The following is a 13,576-nucleotide window of genomic DNA, read 5'->3' as shown; positions in this document are numbered from 1 at the left end:
GTCGCATCGCTAGGAGTGCCTTTATCAAAGCACTGAGTATATACTTCAGTCAGACGCATCGCTAGTGGTGCCTATATCAAAGCACCGAGTATATACTTCAGTCAGACGCACCGCTAGTGGTGCCTATATCAAAGCACCGAGTATATACTTCAGTCAGTCGCATCGCTAGGAGTGCCTTTATCAAAGCACCGAGTATATACTTCAGTCAGTCGCATCGCTAGTGGTGCCTGTATCAAAGCACCGAGTATATACTTCAGTCAGACGCACCGCTAGTGGTGCCTGTATCAAAGCACCGAGTATATACTTCAGTCAGACACACCGCTAGTGGTGCCTGTATCAAAGCACCGAGTATATACTTCAGTCAGACGCACCGCTAGTGGTGCCTATATCAAAGCACCGAGTATATACTTCAGTCAGTCACATCGCTAGGAGTGCCTGTATCAAAGCACCGAGTATATACTTCAGTCAGTCGCATCGCTAGTGGTGCCTGTATCAAAGCACCGAGTATATACTTCAGTCAGTCGCATCGCTAGGAGTGCCTTTATCAAAGCACCGAGTATATACTTCAGTCAGTCACATTGCTAGTGGTGCCTGTATCAAAGCACCGAGTATATACTTCAGTCAGTCGCATCGCTAGTGGTGCCTGCATCAAAGCACCGAGTATATTCTTCAGTCAGTCACATCGCTAGTGGTGCCTGTATCAAAGCACCGAGTATATACTTCAGTCAGTCACATAGCTAGGGGCGTTTATCAAAGCACCGAGTATATACTTCAGTCAGTCACATCGCTAGTGGTGCCTGTATCAAAGCACTGAGTATATACTTCAGTCAGTCACATCGCTAGGGGGCCTTTATCAAAGCACCGAGTATATTCTTCAGTCAGTCGCATCGCAAGGGGTGCCTTTTATGTGCATTGAATATAAACTTTAAAGTCAGATCCATTGCTATGTGTGCCTTGATATTTACCATATACCTTTAGAGACTTCATAGCCAGACGCATGGCTAGGGCTGTCGTCGACATTAAGGTTTATGGCTTTACGCCATGTTAACTGTACCCAATTATGTTAACTTGATTTAGCAGTAGTCTAGCGGGTGCAGACATTTACAACTTCAAGGTAATATATTTTCTAGTAAACTACCACAACCCCGTATAAAAACAAGATTAATTATTTGATTATCAGATGAAAATCAATAGCATACGTATCGACAACCCATTTCATCGGTAATAACAAAAAACATCATTGTGAAACACAAAACCATTCAGAATATGAAGACATGGTCAATATAAATAATATATTACTAATTTATAAAATCATTATCAGAGTATAAAACAATATTCTGTAATATTAACCACTAACAGGAATGTGAAAACATGAGCAGATTAAAGCAAAATACTATAAATATAGCTCTGTCGAGAACACATCTGTGGCAAACAGTTTGCATGATAATGGTATGCATTACTTTACTTCTGTAGAACCTGATACAGCACATATTTTTAATGTTCTTCACAGAGAGGATACAAATCTGCTTAAAATCTGCTTTGTAGCATATCAAATCTGCTGCTGTGAGGATATATTCTTAAAACAGAAGTATGGCGTCTTTGTTCTTATGTAAACATTGACACATGCATATGACTGTGCAAGTCACAAAACATCCATCAAAATATCAACATGTTACACAAAGCACACATGATCAAGGGCAGCACGAAAGCGGAGGCCAACCCTCGTGTGATGTATCAGTCCAAAAGAGGCAAACCGCAATATCTATCAAAGCTAGAGTTATGGGCATTGCTAAATATGTTTGTACTGTCTCTGGTAACTGTCTCTGGTAAAAAGTGTACTAAGTTTCCTGTAAATATTTTAACGATTTTTGGGTTATGGCCTTTTCACGCTGATGACGATGTTGGCGACGAATACACAGAGAGTAATAAATAGAAAGAAAATAAAGTGTGTCTATTTGTATGTTTCACAAGACAGCTTGGTGTATATATTATTAGTTAAACGATGACCATATTCAATAAGCACCTTAAATAAAGTATTTTCTTTGGCTTATCCAATTTCTCTCTTCAGTATACGATTATGAAACAAAAATTGCATGTTATTACATTGCATGATTGGAACTTGTATACTGACATGCCTGTTAAGCACATGGAGGTATGTGTACATGTATAAATGTATCTTAGTCCGTGTCATGTTACGTACGTAGACTTTCTTTGCAATATAAGCTGGACCACCTTTTACTGTTGCAAAAAAGAGTGTATTATGCAAGTGTTCTAAACTTTATCACAGACACATAAACAACGTATCACGTCATGTCGACAAGGCAATATCACCCAGAGCAGTATGACATATGAATGTCAAGGTCACGCTGTCTTGTGTACATTTTGTCACAGTTACAGCAGCTGAAGTTTTCCCGTCTTGTGTAGCCATCATCCTCTTCTGCTGTTGGTATTCGAGGTCTGATGCTGCTTCCCGGTCTCGACCCTAGCAAACAAAGATAAAGTCTAAAAAAAATCAAATATCATTTCATGTGCTTGTATATAGCAACATGTTTATTAGATGAAGCTATTTTTTCTTTGATATCAAACCATTACATTAACCAAGTTATTCAGATTTAAATTTTCTTCCGGACTTTATTCATACAGTGCTATTTATTCATCAAAAAGTAGCATTACAATGACAAACTAGAAGCGCCGCAATGCGACGAAACCAGGTTTTTGTTATGGGCAATCAGACATTATAGCCAATTAATTTGTTGTATGACTTTATCTTCACTTTTATCAAAAAGAGACTTAACTGAAAATTACTGTTGGCGGAAACCATTTTTCTATTTTTAGTAATAGTGACCTTGACCTTAGCCCCTCCCCACTCAAAAGCAATTCCAAGCTAGCTCTTCACATAAGCTAACTACACACTAAGTTTCATCAATATCTTTCAATGCTAAATTATGTTATTGGGCAGAAACCATTTTTCTATTTTTAGTAACAGGCGACCTTGACCTTAGCCCCAACCCCATCAAAAGCAATCCCAAGTTAGCTCTGTACATAAGCTAACTACACACCAAGTTACATCAATATCGGTCAATGCTAACTAAAGTTATTGGGCAGAAACCATTTTTCTATTTTAAGTAACAGTGACCTTGACAATTTTTCTATTTTAAGTAATAGTGACCTTGACCTTAGCCCCTCGCCCCTCAATAGCAATCCCAAGCTAGCTCTTCACATAAGCTAACTACACACCAACTTTCGTCAATATCTATCAATCCTAACTAAAGTTATTGGGCAGAAACCATTTTTCTATTTTTAGTAACAGGCGACCTTGACCTTAGCCCCACCCCCCTCAAAAGCAATCCCAAGCTAGCTCTTCACATTACTACCAACACACCAAGTTTCATCAATAACTGTCAATGCTAACTAAAGTTATTGGGCAGAAACCATTTTTCTATTTTAAGTAACAGTGACCTTGACCATTTTTCTATTTTAATTAATAGTGACATTGACCTTAGCCCCTCCCCACTCAAAAGCAATCCCAAGCTAGCTCTTCACATAAGCAACTTACACACCAAGTTTTGTCAATATCTATCAATGCTAACTAAAGTTATTGGGCAGAAACCATTTTTCTATTTTTAGTAACAGTGACCTTGACCTTAGCCCCACCCCCCTCAAAAGCAATCCCAAGCTAGCTCTTCCCATAAGCTACCTACACACCAAGTTTCATCAATATCTATCAATGCTAACTAAAGTTATTGAACAGAAGCCAATGTTTGACGACCGACCGCCCGCCCGCCCGCCCGTCCGACTGCCCAACAACAACCTCATTCTTATAACCCGGTAAGCCTTATTTAATACCTTACCAGATGTCTTTTGAGAAGCACCTGCTGGATGGTCAAGTTTACCAGCTCTTTTCATTTGCAGATAGGCACTTATACTGGTAGCATTAACAGGGGCCATGTAGGTCTTCCCACTGCTCGGCCTACTTTTCCCCGAAGATGAGGCTTGATCATGTGGTTTTGCGCTACCAGGTCGAGACATTGCTCGTCCAACAATAAAATCTCCTCCTGGCTTTTTAGAAGTGTCACTTGACAATGGCCTGTGGCCAAAAGGTGCTCTGTCCTTGTTTGGGGATGTTTTTTGTTTCATGGCACTATTGTCAAACTCCATGTTTTTTATACCAGACTGCACTTTAGCTTTATTGTTTTTGATGTATGCCTGATTCCAGATTCCCTTGGTGGCAGCAGGTTTGTGGTCTGGCTTGTTGGATGTCACATGGGCCTCGTTATACATGTTTTCCATATCTGAGTACTCTGGCCTGCTGTAGTCTTCTTCATGCCTGTGTCCTTGACCTTGAACTATGTCAGTGTCCCACAGGGGCTTTGGATTGTTTCTCTGTTATAAAACATGCACTCAATTGTAAACAGTAAAAAGTAAATGCAAGATTGATTGTTTGCAAGAAGCATGAATTAACATTGTTTTTGTTATTATTAAATTAATTTAGTACTTGTGGTCGGATTTATTACAAAAGTATCAAATAGATTATGGATAACACTTTTAAGTCATCAATAATGTATTTGAACAGGATGAAAATCAAAAACGAAATGTACTTAATAAGAATCGCCTTAATCAGGAAATTATGATAGTAATGAACAATCAATATCATTATTAGAAAATAATCATTAAACAGGGCTTTAGCACATAGGCATACATATTGAAAATGTTCAGTTTGTGTGCTGTGAAAAAACTACTGGTTATAATATTTGTGTTTGAGAATAATTGTTAATTAAAATTTAAAAATATGAAAGAAAATGTTTCCTTCTGCCAAAATGCGGAACACTCAGTGGGCAAGTCCCTTTTAAAACTATTTTGATGACTGTTATCAGACCCATACCTGCACATGAACGGCCCAACGCTGTTCTCCACTGTCCCCTTCCATTGTCCCACCATCCCCCAGTGGGTCCCCTACACCGGCCAGCTTGGTGATGGAGTTGCGGAGGCCCTCATTCTGTGTCTCCAATAGCTGGATACGGATGCTATTGGCCTTTACTTGGTTTTCCATGTCCAGCAAGATGTCTCCTGTACCTAGAGAAGTACATGTATTTCATTTTGAAAAAGTGTACAAAACATTACTAGATAATATAAACATACAGAAAAAAGTCATAGTTTTGCAAATCAGCTTGAAATATTTATTTTTAAAGATCAAATTCTTTTCACAAAAAAATGTTGTAATGATTCAAAATACATAGCAATCATTTCCAATGTCCTCTTACATGGCCTTGAACCGTGAGAATATAAGACATTCTGAGTATTCACAAACGTACCTGTGAGGTCAGGATTGACCGGTCCATTCACGTCTGGGTACTCCACAATGAGTCTTTCCCTCTCTTTTGCCTCCTCTAGTCGGTCATTCAGCCCACAGATAGACTTATCCATAGTCGTTATGGATTGCTCCAGGCTCTCTATGTCAGCTCTAAAATGCTCTATCTCAACCTGCCAAAATGAATAAGGAAGAATCATTTATTTTTACTAAGGCTTCCGTATGTGCATGTGTGCGTACAAGGCATATGATCCAAAAAAGTCTACTGACCTGCTTTTCTTTGATCTGGTTCTCTTTCTGAGTTGTCTGCCTCTGTAGCTCTTCAAACTTCTCTTCCAGACTATCCTTTTCATCTTCGACTTCAGAGAGCTTGTCCTTCAACTCACGGTTCTCTTCATCCAGTACCTCAATACGGACCAACAATGACTCCTGCTTCGATTGTAAGCTCTGAAATTGACAGTCATTCAAGTTGTTTTGTTAGCTTGTCCTGTGTGTTATATATTTTGGATTAATAAGAGCATTAGACCTGTTTAAAATAAAATATAGAAATTAAAAAAGGACTGTTCACAAAAGTTGGAATCTATTTTGACAAAAAAAGAAAAAATGACCAAAATATCAATCACTAATCATGTTATAATGTGAACCAACAATGTTAGGCATTGCACATCATTTTAATACTTTATATATAATGTTTCAAACCTATAAACATGCAGTTTTCTAAGAGCCACATGTTATCACAACACAGGCAGTAACATCTTCACCTGTGTATGTTTTGTTGCACTTTTACTCTTTGCCTGTTCGCGCTGCAGTTCCCGTGAGGACTGATCCATCTTGACCGCGACATTGTCAAGTCGTCCCTGCAGCATGGTCATCTCTCGTTGCAGCCGCTCTACCTCAGCACTCTCAACCTTCGTACTGGTCAACTCATGCTCAAGAGTGGACTTTGTGCTCTCTATTTGAAAACATGTAGGGTAATGATTAATGGCTAATGGCATAGGTCAAAGTTAATACATTATCCCAACGATAGTATAATGGTTGCTGTATTATTTGCATATATTAGATTCATGACATTTCCTATAAGCAGAAATTAATTTGGGCATGTTGATCAAAAAACAAGTACTGTAGTGGATGAATATGTAAATTTCAATGAGCTAAAATAATTCAGACTTAAACATGTGCTTCAAAGCCAAATAATACAGCAACACCGTGCTTCAAAGCCAAATAATACAGCAACACTGTGCTTCAATGCCATAATTAAGTATAAAATTGTAAAAAAAAACACCAAAAATGGATATTTCACAAAAACAGAATATCCTGGGAATAAATGTCATGCAAACAGCTTTTAAAGGCATACAAATAGAAAACCATTTAGAGTGGGCATGCTTAATGAATTAAATATTTGTTATTTGCATTACAACAAACAACCCTTACAGGTTTAGCATTAGAGCGTAGCACATGTTATAAAATAATTAGTACTCTACCGAGACAATGAGTCAATAAACCTTGCTTTATTTATCCATAATTAAAATCTCGACGTTTCAAACATGATAAAATCTCATTGGTAAAACAGCACTCCAATGATTGGGTTACTCAGGATGAGATCTCTCTAAATATTTCATTTGTCAAAAAACAATATCATTCCACTTGTACCTGTTGGCATAAACTTGAAACTTTTCAAGTAGCGTCCCAAGGGAATTTTTTGTTATGTGGATCGAACCATAACATTATTTGAATTTGATGATCATAGAAATAAGAGAGATTTTTAAAACGACATTTACAAGCATGCTATTTGAGACCAGGATCATTACGCATTTATAAATAGAAAAGAACCCACCACAACAAAACAAAACAAATTAAAAAAGGGAATCAAATTTTAAAGCAAAACATGAAAGTTGCTTTCTTACCCTCTACTTTTAGTACATAAACATATCTAAATTTAGATTATTATCACCATCACATTTATGAGCTTCTGACTTGTGTATATTTTAATGTTACTGTATGGTAGTTTAAAGTTACTGAATAATCTCAAATGGTCTGCAAGCTTAAACTGACATGAAAATAATCATCAAAATCTGCTAGCCAGTGCAAGCAAAATTCAAATGTAAAATTCACCAGGTAGTTATGAAAGAACATTATGTTTATACTGAGTGATGTATTGAAAAACAAGTTTTTTTTTGTGAAAGCCACTAGTTACAGATCTGTTCAATTGAATATTATTTTTCATAGTTTATTTTTTATAATTGCCCTTGAAGTAGACTTTTTATCGTTTCAACTTGATTTGTTTCAATTCAATTATTATGTTTCAAAGATAAGTAGCAAAACTTAATATTTGCAAATTTAAAACGTGGAATAAAGAATCTGACAACTAGTCATTAAAATTAGTTTTTTGGATGAACAAGTCCAAATTCTTATACCACTACTTGGCATTATTATACCACTACTTGGCATTATTTTTTGAACAAGCCCTGCTGTATAAAATCCAGAATTTGAGTAAGCCCAGAAAGCATTTTACTAGTGCAGAGCTTGTGGGCTTGTGCTAATTTCGACCACTGGATAAGAATGGGGTGATGTTCATACAGTAACATACCCATTTCCCTGAGTAAAGACTGCTTTTCCAGCAAGTCAGTCTTCTGTCTTTCCAGCATTCTCTCCACTTCATGCTTACTCGCCTCAAGTGCGTCCCTCTCCTGCTTTTCCAATTCCAGGATCTTTGTATGATTAAGATCCATTTCCTTTATTTTCTTCTCATACTCTCTATGCAAAGCAGTCCTGTCATCCCTCTCTCGTTTCAAATCTCTATCAAAGTTTTGCACTCGTTTTTCAAGTTTATCAGACTTCTCCCTACACTCGTTAAGCTCTTCCTTCAATGGTTGGATAGTCGCGGTCAGCTTGCTGATCCTCTGTAAGTCCTTGTTCTGTTCTGCGGCCCAGCGAGCCACATCGTTCCCAGAGAGCCAGTCAAGGTGCGATACCTGGGGTCGGAACTTCTGAAGACATGACGGGATCTGCTGCTGCTGGCAGATGCCCACTACAATGTCCCCGCTCTGTCGGAAACTCCGCTGCACATGTGAGCATGAGTCACATGGGGTGAATGCAGTCTCATTTGTCTGACAACCTTTGTTGTACTCGTCGCGTCCAAGAAGGCCAAACTCCTTAAGTTTGGATGGATCACAACTTAAACCTGTAAAAAGGAATGGATATTTGTTGGCAAGAACATGCTTTGAAATTTACAGTGTATGTAGATGAATGTTTTACATTACTAACTAACATGTTTTGAAGCTAATTCCGACCAGTGGCTCAGCATTACCATTATGATTAATTCAAAATTATGTACCTTACTTTTGTAATGCTTTGGTCCTAAGTTTACAAAATGTTAATGACAAAGTGATCTTGTTCACACTTTGCATTCAATTGGATTACCGTATTGTTGATACGTGTATTAACTATTGGTTGAACGTAAAAGCTCATTTAATAACATTGGACTATTGTTACTGCATGGAAGTCTCAACGTAACAGGTAGGGAAATCAATAAATGAACAGGCATATGTGCACATTCTATAATTCATCTATATTAAAGTTACAAGTTTCTTAAAGGCGGGGTAATAGTATAAAAGGCAGACAGTCAGAAAAAATGGCCACTTCACTTGACCTCACAGAGCTGTCTGCTAGTACAGACTGCCAGTACATTTTTTCAAATATACAAATAATTAAAGAACAAAAAAAAGCTAAAATTTGCAAGATGGTTCATTAAATGTATCAAAAACATATTTTGTAAATTTCAAGTCTCTCAAACAGTTATAAATACAACTTTCAAATATCTTTTTTTATAACTGTCAAAGAAATTCAAATTTCCCAGCAATGTTGATTGACAGATCTTGAAAGTTCATGACCCTCTAACAGCCAACTGAATTTCACTACCCAATTCCTGTTTACTACAGGTTTACTATCATAGTTTGAGGTTGTAACTGCCATATGGTGGGAAACATCCATTATCTGGGTTGATATATACTATCAAATGGCTTATTATAACACGATTCCTAGAAGTATTGGTCAAGGTATATGAAACTTTATTTATCTAATCTCAAATGAGAAACCAATGGACGAATTCTTATGTACCACTCTATCCTGAATGATATAACACCACAGGCCATATGAATGTTTACAATCAAAACTGCTGACCAGAGCAGACCTCATAAACCCAATTAACCACGCCACCTCTGCCAAATAGGCTTAATTGCTGTCCGGTAGGATATTTGGGGTCAGGCACCCCGGCCTTTAAGGCACATAGAGGTGTTTCACTCTAATATCCCAGGCTGTAAAATATTTTCACAATCTAGGAGTATTTCAGATCCTGACACTAGTAAACTTAAGTAGTCTAAAAAAACTTCAGGGGGTTTGAATATTCTAAATCATTTTTGACATAGTTAACTAAATGACGAAGAGTATTTCCATAAATAATGCTAGTGACTTGTATAATTATATAAACAATATAAAATTGAGTGTTGTTTACAATTTTAATCTCTCCAAGTCATGAGGGTAAATCAAAAACAATATCCGGCTAGTTTGTTATGCTATTCATTAAAGATCATTTAGGAGTCTTCCAGAGTCACAGACTTAAAAAAGGGGTTTTGGTAAGTTGTCCAGGACTACAGATAATTTTATCGAACTAATACCTTTCTAAATATAATTACAAAATGTAGCCAAAAAAGTAATATATCCTTATTAAACCTACCAGTAATCATTTCTGCCCTGTTGGGAGGTATAAGTCCACCAAGCCCAGAAGTTTTTTGGCCTGTTGGAGGCGTAAGCTTGTTTAAGTTCAGAGTCCAGTCTGCGAACATCTCCCTCAAGTTCTGACACTTTACGGGACATTGCTCCTTTCTGTGGATAATAAAACATTCAACACTAGTTATAAGTAGATAAACAAGTTGTCTGTTCCAAAGGTATAAAGCCATCTATACATCATCAAATCTGAACATTTAATTATAGTTTTTGTGAAATAGACATCAAATTGTGTTTTTTTCTTCTTAAAATCTCAGCAATAATCGCGTAACTTACACCTCAGTCCAATCAGTTTAATTTTAACTCAACAAGTTACAAAAATGATGAAGAGGTTGTTCTTAATAACATTCTAGTTTTATAATAGTTGGTTATTAATGTTTAATAGTGTTAAAGAAAAGCCTAACCTCTTGTACAATTTGCTTGACAGCCTGCTGTAGATGTGAAAGCCTGTTCCAATATCGCTTAGCAACCACACCCACAGATGTCCCTGACTTTGGGGCTTGGTCAGTCTCACAGGATGCCTGCTTCATCACTCCCTCTGTGTAGCTGGCCATTCCATGCAGCAACAACACAAGCCTACAATAACATAAGGCAGATGTGTTAATATTTCCACATTAATCATTGAATTGAATTTTTCACAAACATGTTTGTTCTTCATTTATAAATTTTGTTAATAAATTTATATGAAGTGGCAACCAATAATATCCTAATCTTCATAGCAACATTATCATGTCATTTGTTAAGTCACCTGTTTATATGAATCAACCAACAATAAATAAAAACAGGCCCAAATATCACTTAAAAATACTTAAATCAAATCTCAATCTCCATCTCAACTCATTTTACCATAAAGCATCAAAACTTGTTAAAAATCACATACATTTTTACACCTTTTAAAATTACATTATGTCATAGAATATGTTCATTAAAGCACTTGGTTAAGATTCCTAGAAGAAAATATTCTACAGCCAAAAATGTATTTGAGTAAAATTCATTGTTTTTTTTTAAATATTTACTCAAGTATAGTTTTGTCCTAGAAAAAGTGTTCCTTGAAATATTGACAAAATCTTCTTATCAACACATTCTAGAAGGAAAAACATTTTTAAAAAGTATAAAAACATGCAAATTTTTTAATCTAAAGTTCTATGCTTTTATGAGGTAAATAAATTGAGTTGTGATCGAGATTTGAAATGAGTATTTCTGTGAAATTGGGGCCAGAAATAATGGATGTAACTCCAACCTTCCCTAGCCATTCCTCTACCTGTCAATGACGAGCTCATACAGGGCAATATGAGCCACCTGCTTTTCCTCATCATCATCAGAGTAGCCATACAGATCAAGCAGGTCCTCCACATCCAGCTCCCCAGCCTGTTTGTCTGGGAACTTCCAAGATGTGCAGGGCACTGGGCCTATCCTACAGGTGATTAATAATAAATGTCATATATTAGCCTTTCTGGAAACGTTTGTCATGCCAAAAATTACATCCTGCACATCAATCTTTACTAAAATAAAAAAAACAATATCAGTCTTGTTCATAAGTTGTTTAGAAACAACAAGATAAGAGATGGATAAGATTTTTTATAAGTAACTGTCCTGAATATTGAGAAGATGACATGATAAATATGAGCATTGGATCTATACCACAGATCTATAGTTTAAACAAGCAGGCAATACAAATACTAAATGAACTCATAAATCAATTAAATATTGTTGTTACCTTGAAGTAATGTCCACAATACATGACTGTACATCCCGAACATCATTCTGTAGACTTTCCATCACCGCAGCAGCTCCCAATAGATAAGCCATCTTTTCGCTTATTTGTCATAAAGCTGGAATATTGAGATTTTTTTGTGTGAAATTAAACATTGCAGACTTGATTAATGTATGAATAGAAATTCTAGAAGACCTGTGCATTCACACTTACATGTGTAGACTAAGGATGTGAAAATATTATTGTCTCAATTTTGGCTAAATTCACCAGTCCTGTCAACAGTGTTTTGTTTAAAAAGCTCTTACTTAAGTTATTTCTTTACTTTACAAATGTATCAGAAGCATAGGAAAAGAGTTATCAAAAGTGCATGATATAGGTTGATTTAATTTCTATTTTTTATTCTAATGCACTCATCATATTTAACTCATTTGAACTATGCACCAGTCAATTGTAACCACAGTCCCCTCCCCCCACACAGGTCCGGGGAATACTAGGGACTTTGAATTGTTGTCCAACCAAGCCCAGGTAAAATCCCCACCCTGCGGAGACAAACTGCTGGTAAAATCCCTGCCAAATGTCCCTGCAACCCAGAACCCCAGGCAAGGCCAATCCCGCTATTTTGGGCGTGAACACAATACCACTGCATTCACCTGGCACTGCGGGGCCATCTGGAAGGTAAATACACAGCCCATTTCCCCGGTAAGATTTGGCCAAGTTGCTATTATAAGACGGTTAATATTTTTGGATCGGTACCTACATATGCTTTTTTTTTAAAACATGGCATTATTCAATCCCACTAGAGAAGTTGAGTCAAGACTGAAGAACTAATCCTGCCCATTACAGGTCACAAGCTCATTGTTATTTTTATTTGATATGTTATGTATGTCTGTTATTCATGTCGGAAAATAGCTCATTAAGCTAATGTTTCTTGTTAATATACATACCCGACTTAATTGAAAGATTTTGTGGTACATTTATTTTTTTCAGGTAATTTGCATGTATACACTTTTAATATTTTTAGAAGAACTAAAACAATGGTGCATTTCTACCTTAATCAATGATTTGGGGCAAAACCCAAGTACATAGGGTCCTGGAAGTTTGTTTTCCTTAAAATCTCACTAAAATGTGGAATTTGTATCGGCCATATTGTTTACATAGGTTACCGATGTCCCGCTTTGTTTGATTGGTCAATCTAAATATGTTTTCCAATCAAAATCTCTCTTTCATGCCTGGCTACACAGCACTATTAACCACCGACTCATTATGTTTCGCAACGCTTACCTCCCTTACATAACACTGTTGCGTTTAATGCACAGCCACTTTACAATATTGATAATGTTTAAGAATTAAATTTTGCACCCAGAATAGTTGTTGAGGTTATTTACTTAGCTGAATTTTGTACAAGCTTGAAAGCTTTTTGAACAGTCGTTCTTATACAGTTCAAGTTTGATCCTGTATTGTTAGAATCACTATCAGTCGTATAGGCAGTATACTTCATTATGTCCTATTGTTGTAAGCAAGAGGACCTTATAATGCTAAGTTTAAATTGTTTTTATAAATGTTAACTAGTCATCCTCCATTATGTTTGCTTGTAATGCTACCCATTATCAGTATTGCTCCGTTGCAATCCTCATAAATGGCTGCCAGTCTGTCGGCTCAAAATGTCGATTTTTATTTTAAGTTTCGCTAAACACACTTTACTGTAGCTAACTCCATCCCAGAGTAAGTTTCAAAGATGAAGGTTTTTGTGTGTATATTTGCTCTTCTTTAAG

The 13,576-nt window shown here is 36.6% G+C and overlaps 1 protein-coding gene across 1 annotated transcript; it reads right to left on the bottom strand.

Moving 5' to 3' along the window:
* Window positions 1–1,926: 1,926 nt before the first annotated feature.
* LOC128232042 (coiled-coil domain-containing protein 157-like) lies at window positions 1,927–12,947 on the bottom strand. The gene is given in 13 exon segments (XM_052945383.1): window positions 1,927–2,482; window positions 3,852–4,383; window positions 4,883–5,073; window positions 5,313–5,481; window positions 5,579–5,755; window positions 6,070–6,260; window positions 7,896–8,489; window positions 10,041–10,095; window positions 10,097–10,189; window positions 10,495–10,666; window positions 11,352–11,504; window positions 11,808–11,922; window positions 12,854–12,947. Coding segments are annotated over 12 exon segments (2,574 nt in total). The 5' UTR covers window positions 11,900–11,922; window positions 12,854–12,947; the 3' UTR covers window positions 1,927–2,327.
* Between the last annotated feature and the right edge of the window lie 629 nt (window positions 12,948–13,576).

Source organism: Mya arenaria, chromosome 4, assembly GCF_026914265.1.
Source record: "Mya arenaria isolate MELC-2E11 chromosome 4, ASM2691426v1".
Taxonomy (NCBI): domain Eukaryota; kingdom Metazoa; phylum Mollusca; class Bivalvia; order Myida; family Myidae; genus Mya; species Mya arenaria.
The sequence above is the reverse complement of the archived record's forward strand: the minus strand, read 5'-3'. Positions and strand labels throughout refer to the sequence as shown.